Raw genomic sequence first — 22,506 nt, 5'->3', positions numbered from 1 at the left:
TACTTACACAGGGCAGCTTCTGAAAGAGGCAGAGGGTGCATTTACCAGAACTTTTCTAGCAGATAAACCAGAAAAAAAACATGCATGCACATGCTTGGGTATGTTACTCACACACACACAATACTACAGTTTCCACAGAACAGGTTTAAGAGCACTCCAACAATGTTACTTCCTTTTATAAAGGCCCATTTTAATATTAAACATCTTCCAAAATGCTAGATGGCTTTATCCAAATGGGATGTTCTTCCCTCTGATTAAGAAGACAAAAATCTGTAGATCTAATCCTGCCTACAGGCTATCTTTTCCTCTCCTTCTTAAAATGCCAACACTTACTTCTTAATTATAAATCTGGAGTTCTGCACAAAAATGGGATCTATCTTAAGCTCTCTTCTGCTCTGTGCTCCTCTGACCTAAAACTGTAAAGCTGTTTCCTAAGACTTTTATCATTTCCTTCTTGTTAAACAGATAAGTCTTCTTATTGAACAAGCAATAGAACAAATCCTGATTTCTTAAAGCAGCGGAAAAGAAAAGTTTCTGCCAAAAAAAAAAATCTACACAGCCAAGAATGTCAGCTAATGCACATTCACGGCTTCTGAGGTGAAAGCACTGGAATCTCACCCAGGAGCTGAAATTCCCCAAGACACATCCTCTTTTGAGAGAGAGCAAGAGATTAATAGCTCTGCAAAGGTGAGCAGGGAGAGCTCTCCTGGATTCGTACTTTGTCCGAGGACTCCCCCTGCCCTCAGGCATGATGGTGTGTTCAGCCCTCCAACATCCTGGGTTTGCGCTGCGTGGCTCCATCCCCCAGCCCATGCGGGGCCAAGACACAAATCAGTAGTTCAGCTCTGCCACGAGTAACGTGAGCCTCAAGTCTTTCCTGATGGAAAGCAGACGGCTGCCAAACCCAACGTGCTGCTTACAGCGGCCGCATCATTCGCTGCCTCTCTCAGACACCGCTCACTCAAAGCCCAGCGCCGATTTCACCCAGAACATCTGAGAAGAAACACAACCCTTGATCCCTTGAGATCTCAGCTATATCTGTATCCGTGCTCTTTTCTAAGGGGTAGAACAAAGAAAGCATTTGGCTTTAAAAATGCCTCTGAAATTAGAAATGAAAAATTACGTGAAGAATGTACAGCTTAATTACTTCTGTCAAGGGGCTGGGATAGCATTTCTGCATCCTCGTCTTGTCTTCTCCCTGCCCTGGAAATTCATGAAATGACCTGAGGTACGAACGCCTGTATTCGTAGGAAAAAATGACCTAGACTGCATCCTCAACAGATCGTGTAAATAACAGGATGTAAAGTCTCACAGAATTAGCTTACATCTGAAACATTTTCAAAATATTGTTTTAGCTGGGTATAATAGACCACCATAAGATGTGACACACAGCAAACACAGGGCTTCAATTAAACAGCTGGCAAACAGCCAGGGAGAGATAAAGGCCCAGGCTGTCACTCGCTAGACAATATATATGGCTATTTTGGCAGCCAAAACTGAACGTGATAATTGAGCCATGACACATTGAAAAGGCACACGATTTTCAGGGAAAGAGTTCCTCAGCACTAAGCAGCGATCATCCACAGTGTGCTTACAGCAAACCGATGTTTAGGAGCAGTACTGAGGTCTGACTGATTGCAATTCAGTGGTGCAAAGCCAACCTTGTTTAATACACCACACCACTCTAAGCAGATATATACAAATACAAAAATGAATGTGTAAAATCCACTAAGATAGACAATACCAGAAACATGGGAAATCTGAGGAGTGTGTGGCATCAGCTTGTTTTGCTTTTCCTCTATGTTTCTAATATTAGGAATGAGTTTATAAGTATCCCTCTTATCCCCAGAAATTACAGTGCACTCGATTTGACTTCCAAAGGAAAAAGTTTCAATCTATATAATTCAGCTTTTAAATAAAAATATATAGTAACGTGTGAAGAGCAAATAACTCTTCAGAATCACACATTTGCTGCATAGAAGAATGACTGGTTTTAGATGTGAGGAACCTTAACGCTGACAGTAATAGCCATTTGGAAGACAAAGTCTAGGAGCTTTTCTACTGTTTCACTGTATGTTTTATTAAATAACCTAAGGACACGACAATGAACAAATGTACCAAAGGACGACAGGGTTCTGAGTTAACACCCAGCACTTATGTAAAGCCTCCTATAATTGCACTCCATCAAATCAACATGCTGACACCAATTGCGTTTCCTTCTTGAGCAAATGAAGCCTACATGTGAATGGAACTGTTATTCCACTCATTCCCAAACCTCCCACAAAATGCAGGTACTTTATGATCGAACACTATCCTTATATAAAAGAGAATCTAAATTTAGGCTCTGTAAAAGGCAAATCCGTATGAAGAGTTTACTCCCTAATCTTATTCTAAACTTAGCCCCATTAAAGATGTTTCAAGTTAAGAAATGGTGTGTGAATCCAGTAACACTGGCAAAACTTTGGGAAACGTTCCCCTGCACTAAGCGTCAAAGAAAAAGTGGGAAATACGGACACGTTACAAAGTGGTACTTGAAATTTCACTAACTACTTATGTCAAACCCAAAATATCAAGGTGCTCTAAAACATGCGGATTTCCCCCTAGACAATCTCCTTGCCACCTCAGATGTTGAACACACTTCATAATTAACAACCAGAGCAAACTGACATTGCCATACTAAACCAAAATGAAGAATCAGCATCAATACTTCATGTTTAAGCAGTACAACAAGAAACTGTAATAATTACATAATCTATTTTGCAATGTATTATAAAATTATCTTTAATGGCTGTGATAGTAACTTCATTAAGTGTCAGTAAAGGAAATGAAAAAGCTTAAGGATGAGGTCAGAACGTGTACTTTTGGCTGCTTCCTCAGGAGACACATCAAACATTATTTCTATCTGAGGAAGAGCAGACTTCTGAGGGTATTGGTCATGCAGTACCAAAAAGAAAAATGAAATCATGATATGAATTTTTCCACCCCAAAAATGAAAAGGAGCAAAAGGGGACACTTGCAAGGATAAATTAGACAGTTTATCTTCATCTGAAGATTTCATATTATTGCAAGTATAATGGCATATTAAAATAGCTAAATCTATTAAGAAATATAGTCTTTATTTTTTGTCCCAGGTACAGCAGCAGACACGTGTATTATTCCACAGGCGCTGCCAAGTGATGTTTAGTGGCAGCTGAAACAGGGCCAATTCACGCTCCCTTCAGAAAAGCTGTCACACACACACACAGACACACGCGTTTTCCTGGAAAAGGTGAGGAAGGCATGGTGTGCTTTTTCTGACTCAAGGCCACAAACCAGAAAGGCACTAATTAAAAACGCAGTCCCACTGAATTAGCATAGCTTGTACACTTGCCACTTGCCCAAATATTGTTTGAAATCTCAGTAAAAAGAGAAACACCTCTTCTCTTCACAGAGCAGAGAGCTTATTTGGATGCACGCATACATTCACACACGTGCAGATATATATACAGCTGCAGTTATGCTATCTAACCTTAAGAAAAGATACCCACGTACCTAGTGACATCAAGGAATAAAAGTGCCCTGACTGCAGTCTTGGGGTGGCGGACAGTGACCATGACAGGATGCGAGTGCCGCGGGAAGAGGATGCTGTTCGGGACCCAGGGCACTGAAGTAGCTCCCAGCCATGCAGAGAAGTCACGCAGGGACCGGGGAGCAGCGGCGTCCGTCCAGCACTTGCCCACACTGCGGGCACTGCCCCTCTGGGCTGGGGGGGCTGCAGCTCTGCAGCCCTGACGTCAGGTAGTGAGCAGGAAGGCGTCTACCCGTCACCGCCCTTCACCAGGAAGAAAGCTCTGATCTGCTGGCATTACCTGCCAAGGAAAAGCCTTAGAACTCACACCAGAAAACGCAGCTTCAACAGCCAGCGTCTGAGGATCTAATGCTAAAGGACCAAAGTTAGTGGGGAGAGCGCATAAATTCAAGTTTTTAAAGTAGCTTTACAGCTGCCAGAAAAAATAAGTTTGCAAAGTACCGAAGTTACACTTTTTCATGGATCTTGTATTCCGGCCTGACCGTGAACAACCAGTTATGAAAAGGGCTCTCATGGAATTAAATGTCATCCAAAAAGTAATTTTTCATACAGACTGAAGGAAAGTACGATGGAAAACTGTTTTAGGACAAGAAACAAACACAAATAAGTAAGTAGTGTTGCAGTTTGTAGTTGGCCGTAATTGCAGAAAAAAGACTTTGTCTAAAAGCACAAGGAAGTATAGGTAGAAGTTTTTAATCTTTTGTTGCATACAGTAGTAACTGCAAAAAGGTGTGTCCCAGTATAACACAGAGCACTAATCCTCCCCACCAAGCAGAATACCCTGGAGTAGATAACAACATTCTCTGCAAAGTAAATCCTCTCTTTATTTATACTCTGGCATGGTTTCCCAATGTTTACATTTATTCAACAGGCCAAAAAATTACTCAGACTTACTTTTCCTTTATGTTTCATTTTTTGAAGAACAGCAAAGCTCTGAGCACCTGGACCATAATTAAATCTATAATTCATCCAGCAGCATGAAGACTAATACACAAATAAATTAACTCCACCTGCCAGAAGAATTAATAACACAGGGAACAACTTATTGCAGACACCAAAAATGAGAACAGAAAGGTTTTAGAGTAAAGCTTCTGTCTTTCAAACTTCACTTGGGAAGATCTTTTTCCCAAATAACTATTTTAATGACATTGGAGACTCCACCACCGAGACTCAGCACAAGACTTAGAAAAATCAGGGGAGCTGCTAACTTAGAGAGGCACAGCACTGCTTAGCACACTCATTTTGAGCCATACTTCGAGCAAAGCACGACTACCCAATTAACTTGCTGGTTTAATAGAGTTTTTCCCTGGAAGAAAGAGTGACCCCAGCTTGTGCTGTGCTGTTGGCTCCAGAGAACAGCTGGGGCACCCCGGAAAATCATTTGCTCCTATCCAAGGCTGAGGTCACTTAGGACCACGTGCAGGTGGTGCAATGTCAAAGCACTCAAGACAGTGAAATTTATATGGTCTACAACAGCCCTATGACTGCAAAGCACAAAGGTTTGTTCCCCTGCCCTGTTCTGCATCCAGATGGAATAAAATCCAGGGTCTAGCCTAAAGACCATGGCTACGCACTCCCGTAGTGCCAGGATGACTCAGAGCTGTATATTCTGCCAGCTTTCTTTGTACCTAACAGAGATTCTGCATAAGCAGGTACAGCACGGAGTCTCACAGCCACTGCTCATCAAGTATGCACCACTAATGACACCTACTGCAGAACTAACTGCAACAGGTTCCTCATTTTCATGATCAGCAACCAACTTCAGAAAATACAATACAATCAATACAATTACTTTCAGAAACAGCATTGGCTGTTCTACATGGAGTACTCTCTGCATGATTTATTGTTCCTTTTTTCCCCCCATCAGACTTCAAAAGTCCATGGATCATTTAAACTTAAACCTGGAATGCTTCTGGATGTAAGTGGATTTTGACTGAGACCTGGGGCAATATGGCCTCTCCTAAGTATCTGCTCTTCTTCACTGACTTTTAAGAAGCAGAATGCCAAAGTGATTTTTATATTGGTGCACTAGGATTTGTTAAACAGCATCCTGAAACTAGCTGCTATCACTGAGGTGGGCACGGGCCACCTTTACTGGAAAGTTTCCCAGCCTGGTTGGCAGATTTTAGAGGAGAGGCGTCCAGATTATCTCAGATGCAGGAAGAGCTCTGCTCACTGTCACTCCTGTCTTTTTACTCCCATGTTTAAAAACAAAAAGAAAGTGCAAGCACAGCAGAGTCTGATAATTCAGATCAGAGATTTCATTAACACTTACTCCTCAAATGTCTGAATCTGAACACAAGAGTAAAGAAAAGTTAAGCATGCCAAATCCGTGTGTAACTCTGCTACTGCCGGTGGAATCTCAAAATTGATTTTGGCCCAAAGTAGTGCATTTGAGTTACCCAAACCTCTCGTATGATCTTGCTTGTGTGAAAATTAGGCAGTAGCCATTTACAGCACCAGTATCAAACACCAGGTGCTCCTCAGTTAACGAGGCCAAACACACACAGAGCAACTCAGAGCTACAAATGGCTAAGTAACATCCAGAAGACGAGGAGCCCCATCCCTCCGCAGCAGGACCCAGTCCTGCAGGCAGCCTGCACGGCAGGCAGGCAGGCAGCCTGCTGGCGCTGCCTGCTCTGCACAGCCCAGCCCAGCTCAGCCCAGTGCCCCGTGAGCTCTGTACCAGGGAGATGCACGGCGAGACGTGCCCGCAGCCGCACCAGCCAGCAGCCAAGGAATCCGGAACAAAATCCCCACACTGCCCCTGAACAGGGTCCCAAGTCCAAAGACGTATTTTCTGATGTTATATGCAGACTGTGTGTGTGTGAGGACAGATCAATTTTGGCTTACGATTTCTAGGCTAGCAAAGATTCATCTACCTCAGTCTATAGGGAAAAAAAAAGTTTATTTCTTCAACATTATCTTTTTAAGGAATCTACTACTGAATTTTACACAGATAAGTAAAACTTCAGTGCTATGTCATGGCTCCACAGAAAATCACAAAATCTCACGTAGGTGCATCTTGCAGCATCAGCTCCTCCTTTTCGCCTTCTTTAAAACACCAGGCAGAACAGTACAAATCACCATCACACAACGCTAGGCCAAATCAAGCAAATAATTATTGCTAGCTTTTGTTTGACATTTTTTGTAAGACATAGAACAATCACACAAAAGACAAACAAGTGCAATTCATAAGAAATAACAGTTCTCAGTTCCTTCTACCCAGATCAGAATTACCATTGTCAAACTTCAGGCATGTCCTTACAAAGCTTGCTTTCTTTACCAAAAGAAAATAAAGCGATGACAGAACATTTCTGCAGTTAGTACAACTCGTATCTCTATTTCCTCCATCCCTGCCCCCCTCTTCACTAATTTCTAATAAGGCACACCCATTTTATGGGAACTTTGCCCGGAATGCCCTTTATATCTAGGAGAACCACACAGTGCTCAGCCTGCAATAGTTGTTTTAGTATCAACAACGGCTACCGTTAACTTGCCTTCTAACTGATAAGAAATTCTGTTTCAGTTATTCCTAAGACAAAAAAAAAAAAAAAAAAAAGAAGAAATCAACTCCAAAACCAAACTGGTTTTTAAAAAACAAACAAACAAACAAAAATACTTGGAAAAAAGAAAAATCCTTTTATAGTATTTGAAAAGTAATTGGTCTCTCCACATTGATTTAAGATTTGATACTGTGTATTATCAAATGAATCATTGCACTCCTACTGTTCTGCTTTCATTGTGGCCCTTTTACTTCAGTAACTTGTTTCTTATTTAAATAACTGAGCTGTGGTGTGTTTGCTGTGGCGGAAGCAAGTACACCATCTGTGACTATGGCTTTCAGTTACTTCACAGAAATAAACAAACAAACAAACAAATAGAAGCAAACCAGACTTGAAGAAGTGACAGCAAGGTTGCTATTCAAACTCCGAATGACCACAGCACTCTGTGGCAGAAGGGGAAGCCACATGGCGCTACCTGACAGTGTAAAATCTGTAGGCATTTTACTTCCATACAAAGTATCTATGCCAGGCAAGCAAACACTTCTGCAGCCATAGACTGCTCTTCACACAGTTTATCATGTAAAGATCACCCCCTCAGATTTGATTACTGTTTAATCAGGCTTGCAGAACTTCAGTTGGTACTGTATTTCTTTCCTTTGGCATAAGAACTCAGTTTAATCACGCAGACTATGGTTAATGTGCAGTAGGTTGTACTGGGTAACTTAGATCACTTAAATTTGCTTCCATGGGAATACAATGTTTGTTACAGTGCTCATTACAAGTAGATTTCAGTCTCCTAAGACTTCTCCCTGCTTTTGCTTTATAGACTAGAAATTAAACTGAATCTCATTTCTTTCCCAAGATGCTCAAGTTGAAAACACCGAGCATGAAACTGTTTAAGTGGGCTGTGCTGCAGTGGGCCTGGCTCCCTGGGCCCCTACGGTGCCTGCTGAGGGAGGCGTTAGTAAATCCTTGATGTCCCACCAGGGCTGTAACGCCCCTCACAGCTCCCGACATTGGCGTTACTGACATGGACACAAGCACACTCAAGGCACCCATGAAGAAGCCAGGACAAGCACAAGGTACACCTCCACCACAGAGCACAAACACGGCCACAGTGGGTTCTTTGCCCAGTCTCTGGTGCCACGGCACCAGGCAGAAGGACAAAAGCTGGTTAAAGTGCGAGCACACCCCAGGCAGTGACTGCAGGCTGGACAAGTCCTTTGTTTGTCAGAAGATGTGCATGTGCATGGGAAGGAATCTAGCTGCCCATTGTCTGCTGCAATGATTGCAGCTTCACAGCAAGGATCATCATCAGCTGAACAGGTCTCCTACTCGCAGCTACTGTCACCCTGCTCAAAGCATTTACAAGCTAAATGCTTGACTTAAAATTCAAACAAAAATACCTTTCTGCCGCTAGCTCTCCCTACAGAAAAGAAGACCGTAATGTTTCTGTTTGCTGTTTGTTTTTCATTTGTGCCATGGAATCTGACTTGCTGATGCTCTGCTCTAGAGACTTCCCCAGTCTTCGATATTTTGGTGACTTCCTTGTCTAAACTTGAGACTGAAGTGCTAACCTGAGTTAAAAACTAAACTGCCTGGCTGCAGCTTCAAGCTCAATGAACTAATGTGGTATGACTGCAATCCCACTGCTTCCTGCAGAGCCCTGTACTGCTAATCCAGTCATGGGGTGGCAGGAGCGTTGGGCAGAGATAGCAGCTACCTTTGCTCAGGCTATGCTAGCTAAGCATGGACAAGTCAGGCTAGCTCTGCACTGAATGCATACCTTAATTTGCTTACCACTTTCCCGTGCTGCTGCTGGAGCTATGGAGAGGGCTTCTGGCATGGGAGGATCCCACCTCGAAGACAATTGTGTTGTGAATCCTTGAGGCTGGCCTTTAGCTTTGCCGTCTGCTCTTTGCCTTTCTTGGCTACTTTCCCAGTGTCTGCACCCTTCTGCATGCCTCAAAGAGGAACTACTGAAGTTTATAGCAGCATTAACTCATCAGCTGGAAACCTGCCAGGCTGCTTACAGTTTCACTACAATCTTCTCAGCCCTGACTCCTGAGGGTGCTTAGGGATAGGATCCATGGTAGACTCTTGGTCAGGGGCAGCATGATACACAGTTGTGTATCATGCTGATGCACTTGATCCACTCGGTATGCACATGCACAGATGCATTGAGCCTTGCAAATCTACTGCATCTTGCCTCTGTAAAGCAGGGAAAAAAACATGCCTTGCTTTTGTCTATCAGTGCTAGGTGTACTTATGTGACTGTGGAACAAAAGCTGAAAATCCAAGCACGGAGCACATGACACAACCAAAATCAAGATCTACTGTACAACCAGTGCTGTTAGTTCCTCACAGTGGTGTTACACCCCTGGAGAACATGAGACATGTGTCTAGCTTATAGCTTATTTCTAGTTATCAGCAGAATATGCTGACTGTGCAAGCAAAGTAGGGCTGGACCCAAACCGAAAATGAAGCCACATGGAAAAAAAATAATTAGCAGAAAAATCACTAGATATTTGCTGTTTTCTTTTTTCTTTTTTTTTTTTTTTTTAATTGACAACAGGACTAAAACCGTTTCCAGCGACTTTTTAAAAAATTGCTGTGGCTTGAAATGACAGAACCCAAGTTCTATCATTTATAATAGAGAGAAATATTACAACAGAGTTTTTAAATGAGGGGAAAATCACTTCCTGATGAGCTTTCCTTTAACACTGTTACTTAAATCCACTGCCACAGATAGCATGGTCAAACTAGTCCTTAAGTGGTCACTTAGTCTGTTTCCTGCTTAAACAGAGGATCAGCTACACCCAAACAGTCCCTGACAGTTACACGTCTAACCTTTGTTCTTAAAAACCTCTGGTGATGCAGAGCCACCACCTCCTTCTGCATACTGTCTTTAAAGCTAGGTACTCCATATGTCTACCCTAGATCTTCCTTATGGCAATTTAAGTTGTTCCCATAACCACCCGACAAGACTAGCAGTAATTGCTCTATTTCCTTTGCAGCAACTTTCTTATACATCCACAGATTATTCCTTCTTTCCTCTAATCTGTATTCTTTCCAGCTAGCTCATGCAGCTCTGCAGTGGAGTGCTTAAAACTGGATAGGGTACTCCAGCTGGCCCTTACTACTGCTGAACTGAATGGGATGAGTTTATACACCACGTCTTCAACACTTCTTTCTTTTTTAATACATCTCCCTACTGTGACTGCTGTTCTATTTATTTCTCTCGCTGTGGCCTAGTATTGCTCATGCCTGAAAAGCACATGATCCTCAGGCCTGCTACACCTCTTCTGAAGAACTGCTCCTTATCCAGTCTTCTTTTGCCCATGTAGTCGTGCAGCTCACTATGCCTACTAAAGGGCTGTGCTTTGCAGCTCTCATTATTAAATTGTGTGCTATTGCATGTATTTAAGGTCACTTCCTACATTTGCCCATGTCACTTTGGATTCTAGTCTTGTCCTCCAAAGTGCCTGTAACCACTTCCTCTTTGCTGTTACCTGAAAATGTAACATTTATATGCTCTAGCCCAGCATCCAAGTCAATAAGGAAAACATCAGTGACTAAGGACAGCAGGATGGTCCTCTACAGACCCTCCCTACACACCCTTCCAACCTGAACACGAGCTACTGGTAACTGCAGTTCTCAGTGGTGTTTCATCAAGGCAACCTCTGCCCCATTTGCTCCTGGAAGTGATGCCACCTACAGCAGTTTCAACACTGTCAAGTAAATCTCGATTTGAGCTCCTAACAGATCTGACCGGTCTGTTTTACAGTAAGCGTTATAAAATTAACAACCACTTCAACCACAGCTCTGAACCCGATAATGGTATAGAACGCTCTCTGCATGGGGACGCTGTAGAAAATTAATCCAAGCTAGTGCAAGCAGGTTAGGACTCGTTCATTGCTAGCAGTTACTGGCTCAAAGAAGGCATCAATTTAAAGTCACAGTGTAGTTCGCGGCTAGTTTAATGTCCTGCATGCTCCTGTCCCAGCCAGCAGTTGGATATCCTTGCTCCTGCCTGCTTAGCCTAACTCAGAACATGCTTACGGTATTTGCCATCATGCCTGTACTACCTGTTTCAGAATGTTCCACATATTTGCAAAGCCTAAGTACACCTGTTGCAGGAAATCTCCACACATCAGTTTTACATGAAGTAGATGATGAAGGCTAAATAAAGGGTTTAACATAGTTTAGCTGTTTCTCATCTACTTGCACTTTGTTAATTTGAGTTAAAATTAGCTGCCCTAAGGCTGTAAAAGTAAATACCAAATGAAAGCAGGGTAACTGATAGACACAGACAGATCAATCCGATGGCGAGGTGTTCGGTGCGCTAGGACCCTTGCCATGTACACTGTTTATTACAAACTAAATATAACAGGTTGGCAGTGAGGAGCAAGGCACAGTTTGAATGTAAATATAATATATATATATGGCTTACTTTAGTTTTATCACAGAGCCTGAAGGGGCTATGTGCAGTTATACAAGTGGATATTTGAAAAGCAGATTTGTCCTTAAGCGTAAGGACATATTACTTTGTGGTTTTTCCAAATTTTTGCACAACAATGCTTAAAGAATTGTTTAAACAGACTGGTCCTTCTTGGCTTTTCTATTGTTTCCAGACAAAACTTAGAAATAATGAGGGTCAGTTTTGTAACACCAGTAGCTGAGCGAAAAGCGTTTGAACTATTTTTGCAGCTCCAGAGTAGATAGATGGCAGATTTTTTTTTTTTTCCATTTTGAGAGTACTGCTAATGAAAACTGGTGAAAGATTTATAAGAACTTACGACTAACATACAGACATTTAAGAGCACGTATGACAGCACTGTGGACACTGCTTACACAAGGGCTTAATCTGCAAATTTGCAGGCATAAAAACTTACTCCTATGAGTAGAAAAGTTTATTTGTATTGCATAACACTGTCTTAATTATGCCATGCATGAGAAATTCACTGTGTGGGGGTTTTTGAAAAAAAAAAAAAACAAAAAAAAAACCACAACCAACAACTCAACAACTTGGTTTAGAGCTCAAAAGAGCTCAACACTAGGACAGGGTGAAGAAAAAAAAAAAAAAAAACAAAAAAAAACTTGAGGCAATTTTAGTTCGTGGATCTCTCATCCACTCTCAACTGAAAAGATAGTAATTTAAATATTCTCACAATTCCATACATGCAGGAGTTACACAATCTTCCACTGCTGCATTATTTTTTAATAAAAACATGTTAAATAATATTTTGCACTCTAGCAAAACTTAACACTTCAATGTTTTACTGAAATGTCTTTCTAAATTTGTTTCATCCCTACTCTTTAAGCAGTTCCACTGCCTACTGGCAAATAAGGTAAAAGCCACTCTGCACACGTAAAGATAGCAGAATGAGGCTGTTACTACAAATGGACAAAAAATAGCGACTTCTGATTGCTGTGCTAAATTACACCACTCCTTGCTAGCCTGACCTAGACTAGACTCTTCTTGTAGGAAAGGGGGGAGGGAAGAAAGAGTATAGAAGAAACTGCTTAGTAGAAATAACTCTAGATAAATCAAGGTTATCATTAGATAAACAGATCTTTAAATCACTATGAGCCACTGATTTACGTTCAGAGACTAACAATGAAGAAACTGCAAGTCTATGTTCAAAGCTGGACCATACTAAAAAGCAGTATTTGAATATTCACTTGAGAGCTACTTCAAACATGTTCTTACAGGATTTGTGAACCCTCTTAATGGTATTTTTGTAACTGCAACTGCAAACTTCTGTACGGGGAAGGAAGTGTTAGAAATAATTTTGTGGGTTTGTATTCTCAGAATCATTCTGCAAACTTCAGCTTTCTTTTCTTGTAGCATGGATTTATTATATTTAGTGGCGAGCAAGTGCTGGGGCAAGAAGAGAGAATAAAAAGTACAACATAGCTAGCAGAAGATACATTATCAAGTAGTGTTTGGATGCCTTTTTCATTATTTTAAATTTTGCTCCTTCAACTTCAGCATGGGCATTCTTGCATGCATTCCTAATATATTGTCTCTTACCTACCTCAATCAACAGCTCCTTCTGTAGGGAACCATTTAGTGTTCACAGTTGGGGCCTTCACTACAGAGGTGAAAACAAGCCAAACTGACTTTTTTTTTTTTTCTCCTTGAGACTCAATATTTAGCAACATGAAGACATTTGCCCAATAAGACATGAACAGTGCAAATGCAAAACTGAGGAGATTGCCATTGATCTGAAAAGCCAGAAGCTTGATTGGAAGAATTCTATGAAAATCTATTCTATGAAAAAACCACAACAGTACATGCGACAACCTAGGCATGCATTTGTGCTGCTGTATTTGACTACATTCAGAATATTCTTCCTCCTACTGATTTCAAAAAAAAGTAACAAAACTAATGCCTGGCTTTGTCAAAGGAGAGATGGAAGCTTACTACATTTGAGAGACAAAGGAACAGATTGACTTATTCACATCCTGATGTGTCTGACAAAATGCTTCATGTTAACAATGCCTACTCTGAAGAGAGGGAGGAAAAATCCAGCAGAGTTCATTTCAATCACCTATTTAAACCATTTAAGCAAACTTGGATGATTTTTTTTTCCCTCCCAATGGGTAGCACTATTAGATGAGCTCGCTTCACTTGCTGACTGGAGTAGTCACCCCCCATGGCAGAACTGGAGCAAACCACAGCTGTGCAGTAACATCTTCAACAGGCACGACTGTTTGCAGAGTAAACATTTGCCTATAACCTTACTGTAGATAGAGTATGTTAACAAAAAGGAAGGCTTCTACCAGCTTATCTGTGGCACCTTCCTCACTAACACAAGGCTGTGGAAGGGTGCTCAGCACAGAGCTCTCGCTGCACATAAAGGAGCCTGCACCACCGGAGCAATTGTTCATTGCTTCTCATTGTTTCAGACAGCTCAATTGAAAGAGCTTAAATTGCTGGTCTGAAGAATACCTTCACAATATTGCTTTAAATATATACTGCAGTGCTTCCTCACTGATGGGGTAATAACCACAGTGAGACAGTTACAAACGTCTGGATTCGTGGGTCCATAACTAAACCAGTAAAAGCATTTGTCTGCCAGGGGTTGCAAGCATTTCTCCTTGTGTCCAGACCATGGGGTCCAGTTGGCAAAACTCTGCAGCACAGAATTAGCCCAAGATGTAGCAAATGCAGTTCTTTGGAGGCACTGAAATAAAACCCCTACGTCTTCTGCCCATTGTGCTCAGTACACGTACTCTGGAGTGTTATTTTAAAATGAGCTACTCATAAATTATCGACATACTTGCAAGCTTAGAAGAGGGTACAAACAGCAAAATCATCAACTGCTACCTTCTGCAGTACTGCTTGAGAAATCACATTAGTATATATTAGAGTACGAGGCCTGAAAATAAATAGAGATAGTAATCCCTGTTAAGAAAAATATTCTCAGCAGACTGATCAGGTTCAGTCAGGCACTCACTAGCAAGAGGATGAGACAGAGCAGAGAGCCTTTGGGATGATCCAAGAACCTCTGTCTTGGTAAGAAATCCCATTTCCCAGCAGCTATAAAGGAGGAAAGCTGCCTCTGACTGGGGCTCTACGGCATGTGCTTTGTCTGGCCTTTTTTTTTTTTTTTTCCTTTTAACCACTTGCTTTCAGATGTCTGATCTTTAATTTAACAAAGAGAAGTGATTAAAGCCAACTGGCGGAATAGACTGTAAAATGCTCAAATTCTCATACTGACATGGGAAAGGAACACTATCTTAACTTGCTTCTTTCTAAACCACATGAATGAAGCCCTCAGTGGATACACTGATTTTAGTGTTTGCTTCCATTTTCTCCAAAGTTTACACCAAACTGAATTTGTTGCAAAATGGAACATAAACTGTAAATTACACTGGCATGGGTGTTACTAAATACATTTAATATTGGGTCAAACTTCTACAACCTTCTCATGAAGACAAACAATGATCAGTTTTGGAGTGGAAATTAGGAGTGAGGAAAGACAACAGGGAGTACGTAGTTTTGCTAATGTGGATCCGCAGAGCAGCCAGGAACAGCTAAAGGAAGCTGCTGTAAATAACACTGTCCCTGGAAATGGCCTCACTCGTGCCAACGCTACAATCCAGGGAGCACAAGGAGGGCGGGAGCCAGCTGTGCCCTGCTGCACCTGAGCTGCAGCCTCCAAGTCTCGCAGGTCAGAACAGCAGCCTCAGATCTAACCTCAGCTACAGCGTGCTGCCCTCTGCTCAGAGCAGTTTTATGCCATGAACTGAAAATAGTTACTCCAGATATGTCAAACCTATTTAAGAGCATCTCTGCAGCACAGATTTACCACGCATTATGTGCAAGATCTTTGCAATATTTTTTCTGAGAATGTGCAATGGTGGGTCTTGGCATACTTCCATACCTTGAAGCATGTATAAGCGCTTGGCCATGGTTTGAAATTGAGCTGCCCAGGAGCAATAGGGCCAAGACCTTTTTAGCTGTGCTTTATGCTATTAAAAGCACAAAAGAAATTAAATACAGCACACTGCATCAAGTAATACAACTTTGAGTTAAGGCAGCAAAAGCAAGAAAAAACAGGATCAGATACCTGTGACCTGGGTTTACCTATCTGCCCGGGTGCTACAGCTGGACAGTCACTGACTCATTCTGGGCTCTTCTGTTAGCCAGGAGAAAACACAAGGAGAAAGCAGTACTTAACTTCTTTCCCATCACCTTTAGTGGCTTAAGACCAAATCTAGTTTTATTGTTTTCGATGCTCTATCTTTCTTGGAAATCTCACCAAAATCCACAAGAATTTTGAGTGTTACTGTATGTTAAAGAGTACAGCTGTCAGCATTAAGATTTTATACGTGGTACCCCCCAGGATGCAGTTTGTGTTTACCGCTCACAAACACGACGTGACTTTTCTAACAGTTCATTGCCCAATTAACTGAACAGAATCAGAAACCAAACTCCACCGTTGAGATAAGCAAGCAAAAAATGCTTTTTAGACATTTTTAATTTGCCTGTCATTCTGCTATCCCAGTGCCTAAAATAGAACTTAATGTGCAGCCCAGGCCTGCTCAGCACACCCAAGAATGGGGCTCTCTTGGGGCTCTGGCACTTTAACAAAACAGATGTTATAGTAATAGATGTGTCTGTGGGAAATTTAACTGCTAAGGAAACCTACACATCTTTTGTGTGAGAATCACAGTGCAACCGGTTGGTGTCATTGTTAAGTTGCTAGCTCAACCTCCGATCAGTCTGATAGAAGTGGATTAGGGAGCAACTCTACGTGCAGTTACACTGGCAGGTGAGAAGCAGCAGCAGCAGCCACCGTGTGCTACCGTACCGGAGAGTTGAACACACTCTTCAGTATTTGCATTGTACTGAATTAAAATCACACGTACTGTTTTTTGTGTGCCGAGCCGATATCATATTTTAAAAAATGCCCTCCCCCCCTTTTTTTTTTTAATTACATGAATAATTGGGCAACCAGAAGGACTACCAACCGCATCAGCTAGCGGTTATATTCCTGGGAAGCCTGCAACATGTGGACTGTGAATGATAAGGGTGCATTCTGGAACTGTGGGAGAAACAGCTTGGCATGAAGAAATCCCCTTGGGAGATCTTACATCACAGGGCTTTTTAATTTTTAAAGCACACATGAATATGCCCACGGTCTACAGGCTTTTAAATGTTTTTTATTTCTTTTTTATACACATTTACAAGAAATGTAAAAAGTAACATTCTGCTGCTTGTTGCATGAACAGTGTCAAACGCCTGCTGCATCAGTTTGTCTAATCCATGCTACTGCACCCTATAAGAAAGCATGTTGCAAGCTTTTTGCTTCAACTGCTCTGCAAGCTGCACAGCTACATTTACCTCCTGATACCAAAAAGGCTCCTTCTAAACCTTAAATTCCAATGGAATGGTAATCCTTTGGGCAGTGAAACACTGTTCAATCTGTTCATCCTGAAAACCCAGTGTTTCTGTTAAAGAAGCTAACGTCTCTGGTAAATATGTTTGTGGAAGGTAAAAATACACTCATCATACAGCTGCTCTTGATTAAAGGGTGAATTTCTCTTCAAAAATACTTGCAAGAAAAGAAGCACTGGCTTCCTCACTGACAATATATATATATATATATTTTCCCCTACACTCTGTAGGAGAGAAGTTAGAATAATTTTAGACACATTGAGGGTTTTTCGTCATTCTCAACAGCATTCCTGGGCAACTGGTAGCACCAGCTCACAAGAAAGATTCTGTGCAACACTCCTGTGCTAGTACCAGAGGAACATGCTTTCCCAAGGAGCTAAACATCAGATGCTATTGGGAAGTGTGAGGGGGGAGGCTTCTCTTTCAAAAAGCCAAGCTGTAACTTGCTGTACCTGAAACTGCTACAGTAATCTTTTCAGCATCTATCTACAAGGAAAAGCATTAGTGTTTTATTTCCTTCATATATTTTCTTTCCTACCATGCCCCATTTAGGGGGCCAAGCACAGAATTCATGACAAAAACAGAGCAAGATCCCAGTAACAGGACAGTTATTAAAAAGCCACAACGACAAACAACAACAAAACCCAAACAAACCCCCCCCCCCCCCCACCCCCCCCATTTTCTTGCTTTACAGAGCTTGCCTCTTGTGAAGAGGGAGACCCTGCTGACCCTGCATGCAAATACATCAGACTGCCATAGACAATCTACAGCATAGTCCTCAGGATAAGACACCTTTACCACAAAAACAGTAAAACGCAGCTCTGGTTAGTCCCTGCCTCTCCCAGCTTGTTAAGAACTCACATTTTACCAAATTCACAAGATCTGCACCAACCCCTTCCAACTATTCTAAATGCCAAACAATTCTAACATAAAATCAGACAGCACTTCCAGCATTTTTTAACACGTGTACAATGCTCGCTGTTACACATGAGCTATTAATCTGAAGAAACCTTACAGTCAGAAAGCTTACTGAGGTGCATCAAATGAAAGCAACATTATTAAAATGCAGTTTTAGCACAAATCTGAATGCTGGATGTTCACAGCTAATGAGTATTTCAATGCACCTTTTAAACAAAAGTAAAACATGTAAAAGATTTAAAGAAATTAACCAGCTATGCTACTATTTAACTTTCCTATAGATGAAGTGTTCCAGTTACCTTCACTTCAGCTAAGACTCTATCACTCCAGCCTTCTAAGCCTACGACTTTGCTTTCTAAAAACCAGCAGAAACATCTCTCAAGTTGGGAACCTCTTTAAAAACATCCCTTATCAAGCGACTACAACTCTGACCAACAGAACATAAATTTAAAGGCAATACTTCTCATCTAACTACCAGGCAACGTACTAAGAGAACGCCTATAAAAATCAAATGCAGTTCCTTTACTTTTGCTTCAGAACAAAGCGGTAACTCTATAAACCCAGCACTCAAAAGGCCAGTTCAAACTACACGCAGACATTAAGTCAAAAGCTTCTATGTATTTTGAAGTTCATACAATCAATGTTTCACAAAGACAGTGACCAGCCACAAAAAATAAACTGAATATATTTTACTATGTATTTAAATCACAAATGACTACACCTACAACATGCAGATGAAATACCAGAATTCAATATCAAACATTCCCTATGCTTGCTCAATCCACTCTACGCAATTTTTGTCTAATAGTCACCAGCTGTACACACGAACTTTCCCATTTGTTAGCCTGAGCAGATTAATCTCCTGCCACTGTCCACAATTTAAGAAGCTGTTACATACCTGCAGTTAGGAGGAGGATCAAGGGTTATTTCAGCTAGCTCCTTCTGGATTCTGTTGGTGAAATGAGAACAGACACAAAGCATTTGAGATAGTCTATAGAATAAATCAGGGAATTACACTGCCCTCTACCACCATGCAGTTAAATGCAAGATTGGCTTTGCCTTCAGTAATGCTAACATGGCTGCTTCCTCTTTGTTCTCAGAGGCATAACCCAAATCCCATAGCTGAGAAACTTTGCAGCTTTTTCCTGCTCGATACTGTACACAAACAGAACACTCACAGCTGAGTTTGGTAGAAATTCCCTACGAGTATTCAGAAAAGTGACTCTTTTTCATATCCAAGCACTTTTTACCAGAGAGATTTTCTTTTCAAGCTAATATGCAAATGAGGCGGGGGGGGGGAGGCTGTACAAGCACATTTGACAATGACTTAAAACCAGCGCAACAGAGCTGTGATCGAGGCTGAAGAAGTGAACCATGCCGTCAGTAAACGCATTCTTTTGACAATATTTTACCTCCTGCTTTTCTGGGTGTTTAAAAAGTAGATTTTCAGATCTGCCAGGCTGTCTCTGTTACTGGAATGATCTCTCTGGATCAACTTTGCTCCTCTCCACACCTTCTCCTGCCTTTCCTCTCCCAACCTTATACAGGAGCTGCATTTTACATGATAAAAAGCGACATAATAACTCGAAATAATCTGTGCTTAGCTTTACATTGTAACAACCATTCCCAAGGTGTTACTGTCCAGGAAAGGAATACTGAAAACTTTTGGTGGAATTAATAATTTATTCAGACACATACAAGGTGTAACTTTAAAAGACTCTTGGCAAATTCCTCTTTAAAATCACAAGTAAGAATTCTCTGGACAAGAAGGCTCAAATAAGCAAGACTGTTCTTCCATACAAACAGCAAGTGGTGAAACGTGAGCTGACAGAAACTGCCCTGAAAGCCCCTGCACTAGTCCCGGTAAGTCCGATCAGACTGCCGAATTTGAGATGCACGGAACTGGACTTACAATAATTAATAAGTGCAAGAGGACAAAACTGTCTTGGGTTTCTACATGATGGACCTCAGGCATTTCAAAAAAAGATCAGTAACAATAAATTGCAAAATCTACATAGCATTTCCAGAACTTCTCCTTCTTTAGCCAGTCCTATTTTATACGGTTTCTTTAACAAGATGAAAAGTCATCAACCAGTCGTATTCTGCAGCAATTCTTGCAAATTTCAAAAAGTATTTACTGAATTTAAGTACAATGCAAAAATACTAAAACATTCGTACAAGCCTGAACCCCTGTATTCACACCAAATAAGCAAAACTCAAAGCTACTACGGCTACTCCACGGGTATTCTGGCTACGGTATGTTTGTAAATATTTGTACAGAAAAGGACCTCCAGGGAAAAGACTGGAAAGTTATGTTTCTTCTCAGAAGACAACTAGAATCAAGGGATTTAAAGTTTGCTTTATTTCACACAGCTGAACTTACAGAAAACGATTAACGTGCATGTCTTAAGAGCTGGACTGTCAGAAAACTTGTATGCAAATAAAAACGTTAACAGATAAAACCGAGCGAGGTTTCTTAAGATTTTGATACTTAGAGGCTACCTGAAGAACCCTACAGTTTGAATCTGCAGATCCTGGGGGAGAAGACTTGCCTAACTTTCTCCTGAAAAAACTCCAGGACAAAACAGTGACTTGAAGGTGCGCAAAGGCCCTACCGTACATTGATGCGAGAAGCTAGTCAGAAGGCCCACAGAAGTCACTGGGGTTTTGCGACTTCTTAAATTAAAGAACACTGCTTGTCATCAGGCTGCAGGCTGAAACACAACAGGGGGACTCCACCCTATGCCAATAAGGGATGGAAAACTAACTCTGCAAAAAAGACACCTGAAGCTGTCACTGTCATTCATTCCTACAAACGTGAAAGGCACAGAGGTGCCCCCCAGCCGGCCCGTAAGTTACCAAGTTCTCAAACAACTCCTCTAAAGAAGTACGACCAGCCTGTGTAACCGCCACCCCAATAACACTTGGATTACGGAAGATACTTCCTGGCAGACTCCCGCGCTACAGAAGTTTGTACTTCACTATTTCCCATACAGCTTTACAAGGATCCCTCTGCCTCGAAAAGCGCAAGGTGAACGCCGTGACTCCACGCACTGTGCAAAACTACCAGGAATGCTCTCCTGGCGCATTTACCTTTTAGCACTAGTAGATAGCTTAGCAGTAGTTTTGCTGGAGAGTTTGGTGTTCTTCTTCTGCTGGGTTGCAGAAGGTTTTCTTTCTTCTTGCTCTTCGGGTTCAGGTGCTGGTGGATCCCTCTGGTCGGCATCCGAACTACCGCTGCTGGTACTTGGACTTTCATCGTCTGACCTCTGCCTATCACTGGACATCGTGGGGAACTTTTTGGGGGAAGGAGAAGAGAAGAGGCAGAGTTAGTACAACAAGCAGGACGGTCTCTCGCCATTCCCCAAGCTCCAAGGAACACTTAAATTGGAGACGAGTCAATTTCACTGAGAAATTGACCAAGATCCGATTCTTTGTCTCCTCCGCCAGGGCTGCAGCTTGACAGCTACAACGCAGTATTTACACTTCTGAAAATACAGATATTTCCCATTTTTAAACCCACTCGCATTTTTTTCATACTTTAAACAATATGCCAATTGTCGACTTTGTTCTGAGGCATGAGACAGATTTAGCAGGGTACTTAGGCAATCAACATTAATAACTTATGACACATTGTAAATAACAGACCTCACTGAAAATGTTTTTTAAAAAGTCACTAATACCCTGTAAATATTTACACTGGAGCAGAGCATTTTATTGGGTCCAAACGCCAGATTCCCCCCTCGCCCCCTCTCTCGGAGAAAATACATTGCCAGCGAGACTTGGGCTGCTTTCAGAGCGAAACCTACACTTGCTCTGTGCATTTAAAGGGCTGGGCGCCGGGAGGGGGGGGGGGGGGGGGGGGGGGGTGAGAACGTGGGCTGCTTTTTAAAGGGGAAAAATAAAAACCGAGGCAAAACCCACCCCGAGCCCCGACCCGCACGCGATGCCTGCGGGGCACCCCGGGCGGGGGCAGCCCCGGCGGCTGGCAGGGCCGGCGGCAGCGCTGCGCGGACCCCCCCTGCCCGGCGGGCGGCGGGCTGACCGACATTTTGCGGCGGCGGGGCGGGGGGCGAGGCGGGGGCGGGGGGCGCCGAGGAGGAGCGCGGCGGGGAGCTGCTGCGGCAGGGCTGGGGGCCGCGCTTTGTGGGGACGGAGAGCCCCGGCCGGCCCCGCGCCGCTCCGCGCCGCCCCGCACCGCTGCGTGTGTGCCCGGAGCGAGGCGTCAACTCGGCCCGGCCCCGCGGCCCCGGCCGCCGGCAGGCAGCGAGCGCCGAAAACAAGAACAAAGCTCCTCCAGCCGCCCCCCCCCCCCGCTCCTCCCCGCCTCCCCCCACCGCGCTCGCCCAGCCGCCGCCGCCGCCGCAGCCACCTCGCCCGCCTCTCCCTTACCTTCGCCCGCGTCCTGTCCCGCTGCTGGGTCGGGGGGCCGGGGTGGCGGGGGGCCGGGCCGGGCCCGCGGCGCCCGAGGAGGGGGACGGAGGCGGCCGGGGGGCTATACGGCGGCGGCGGCGGCTCTGTGGCCGGGCGGTGTGGAACATTGAGAGCCGGAGCAGGGGGGGGGGGGGGGCGGCTGGAGGAGCTTTGTTCTTGTTTTCGGC

At 42.9% G+C, this 22,506-nt stretch overlaps 1 protein-coding gene across 1 annotated transcript in view; it reads right to left on the bottom strand.

Annotated features, from left to right (window-relative positions):
- The window catches only part of UBE2E3 (ubiquitin conjugating enzyme E2 E3), a 60,134-nt gene extending 37,659 nt beyond the window's left edge, over positions 1-22,475 (bottom strand). The window contains exons 1-3 of the mRNA XM_035331603.1: positions 22,298-22,475; positions 20,999-21,201; positions 18,804-18,854 (exon numbers count right to left, since the gene is read on the bottom strand). Coding sequence (XP_035187494.1) covers positions 18,804-18,854; positions 20,999-21,192 — 245 coding nt within the window. The 5' untranslated portion in view covers positions 21,193-21,201; positions 22,298-22,475. The remainder of the gene's footprint in view (positions 1-18,803; positions 18,855-20,998; positions 21,202-22,297) is intronic.
- Positions 22,476-22,506: the final 31 nt, after the last annotated feature.

This window comes from Oxyura jamaicensis, chromosome 7 (assembly GCF_011077185.1).
Source record: "Oxyura jamaicensis isolate SHBP4307 breed ruddy duck chromosome 7, BPBGC_Ojam_1.0, whole genome shotgun sequence".
NCBI classification, from domain to species: Eukaryota; Metazoa; Chordata; class Aves; order Anseriformes; family Anatidae; genus Oxyura; species Oxyura jamaicensis.
This window is presented reverse-complemented; position numbering and strand designations above follow the sequence as displayed.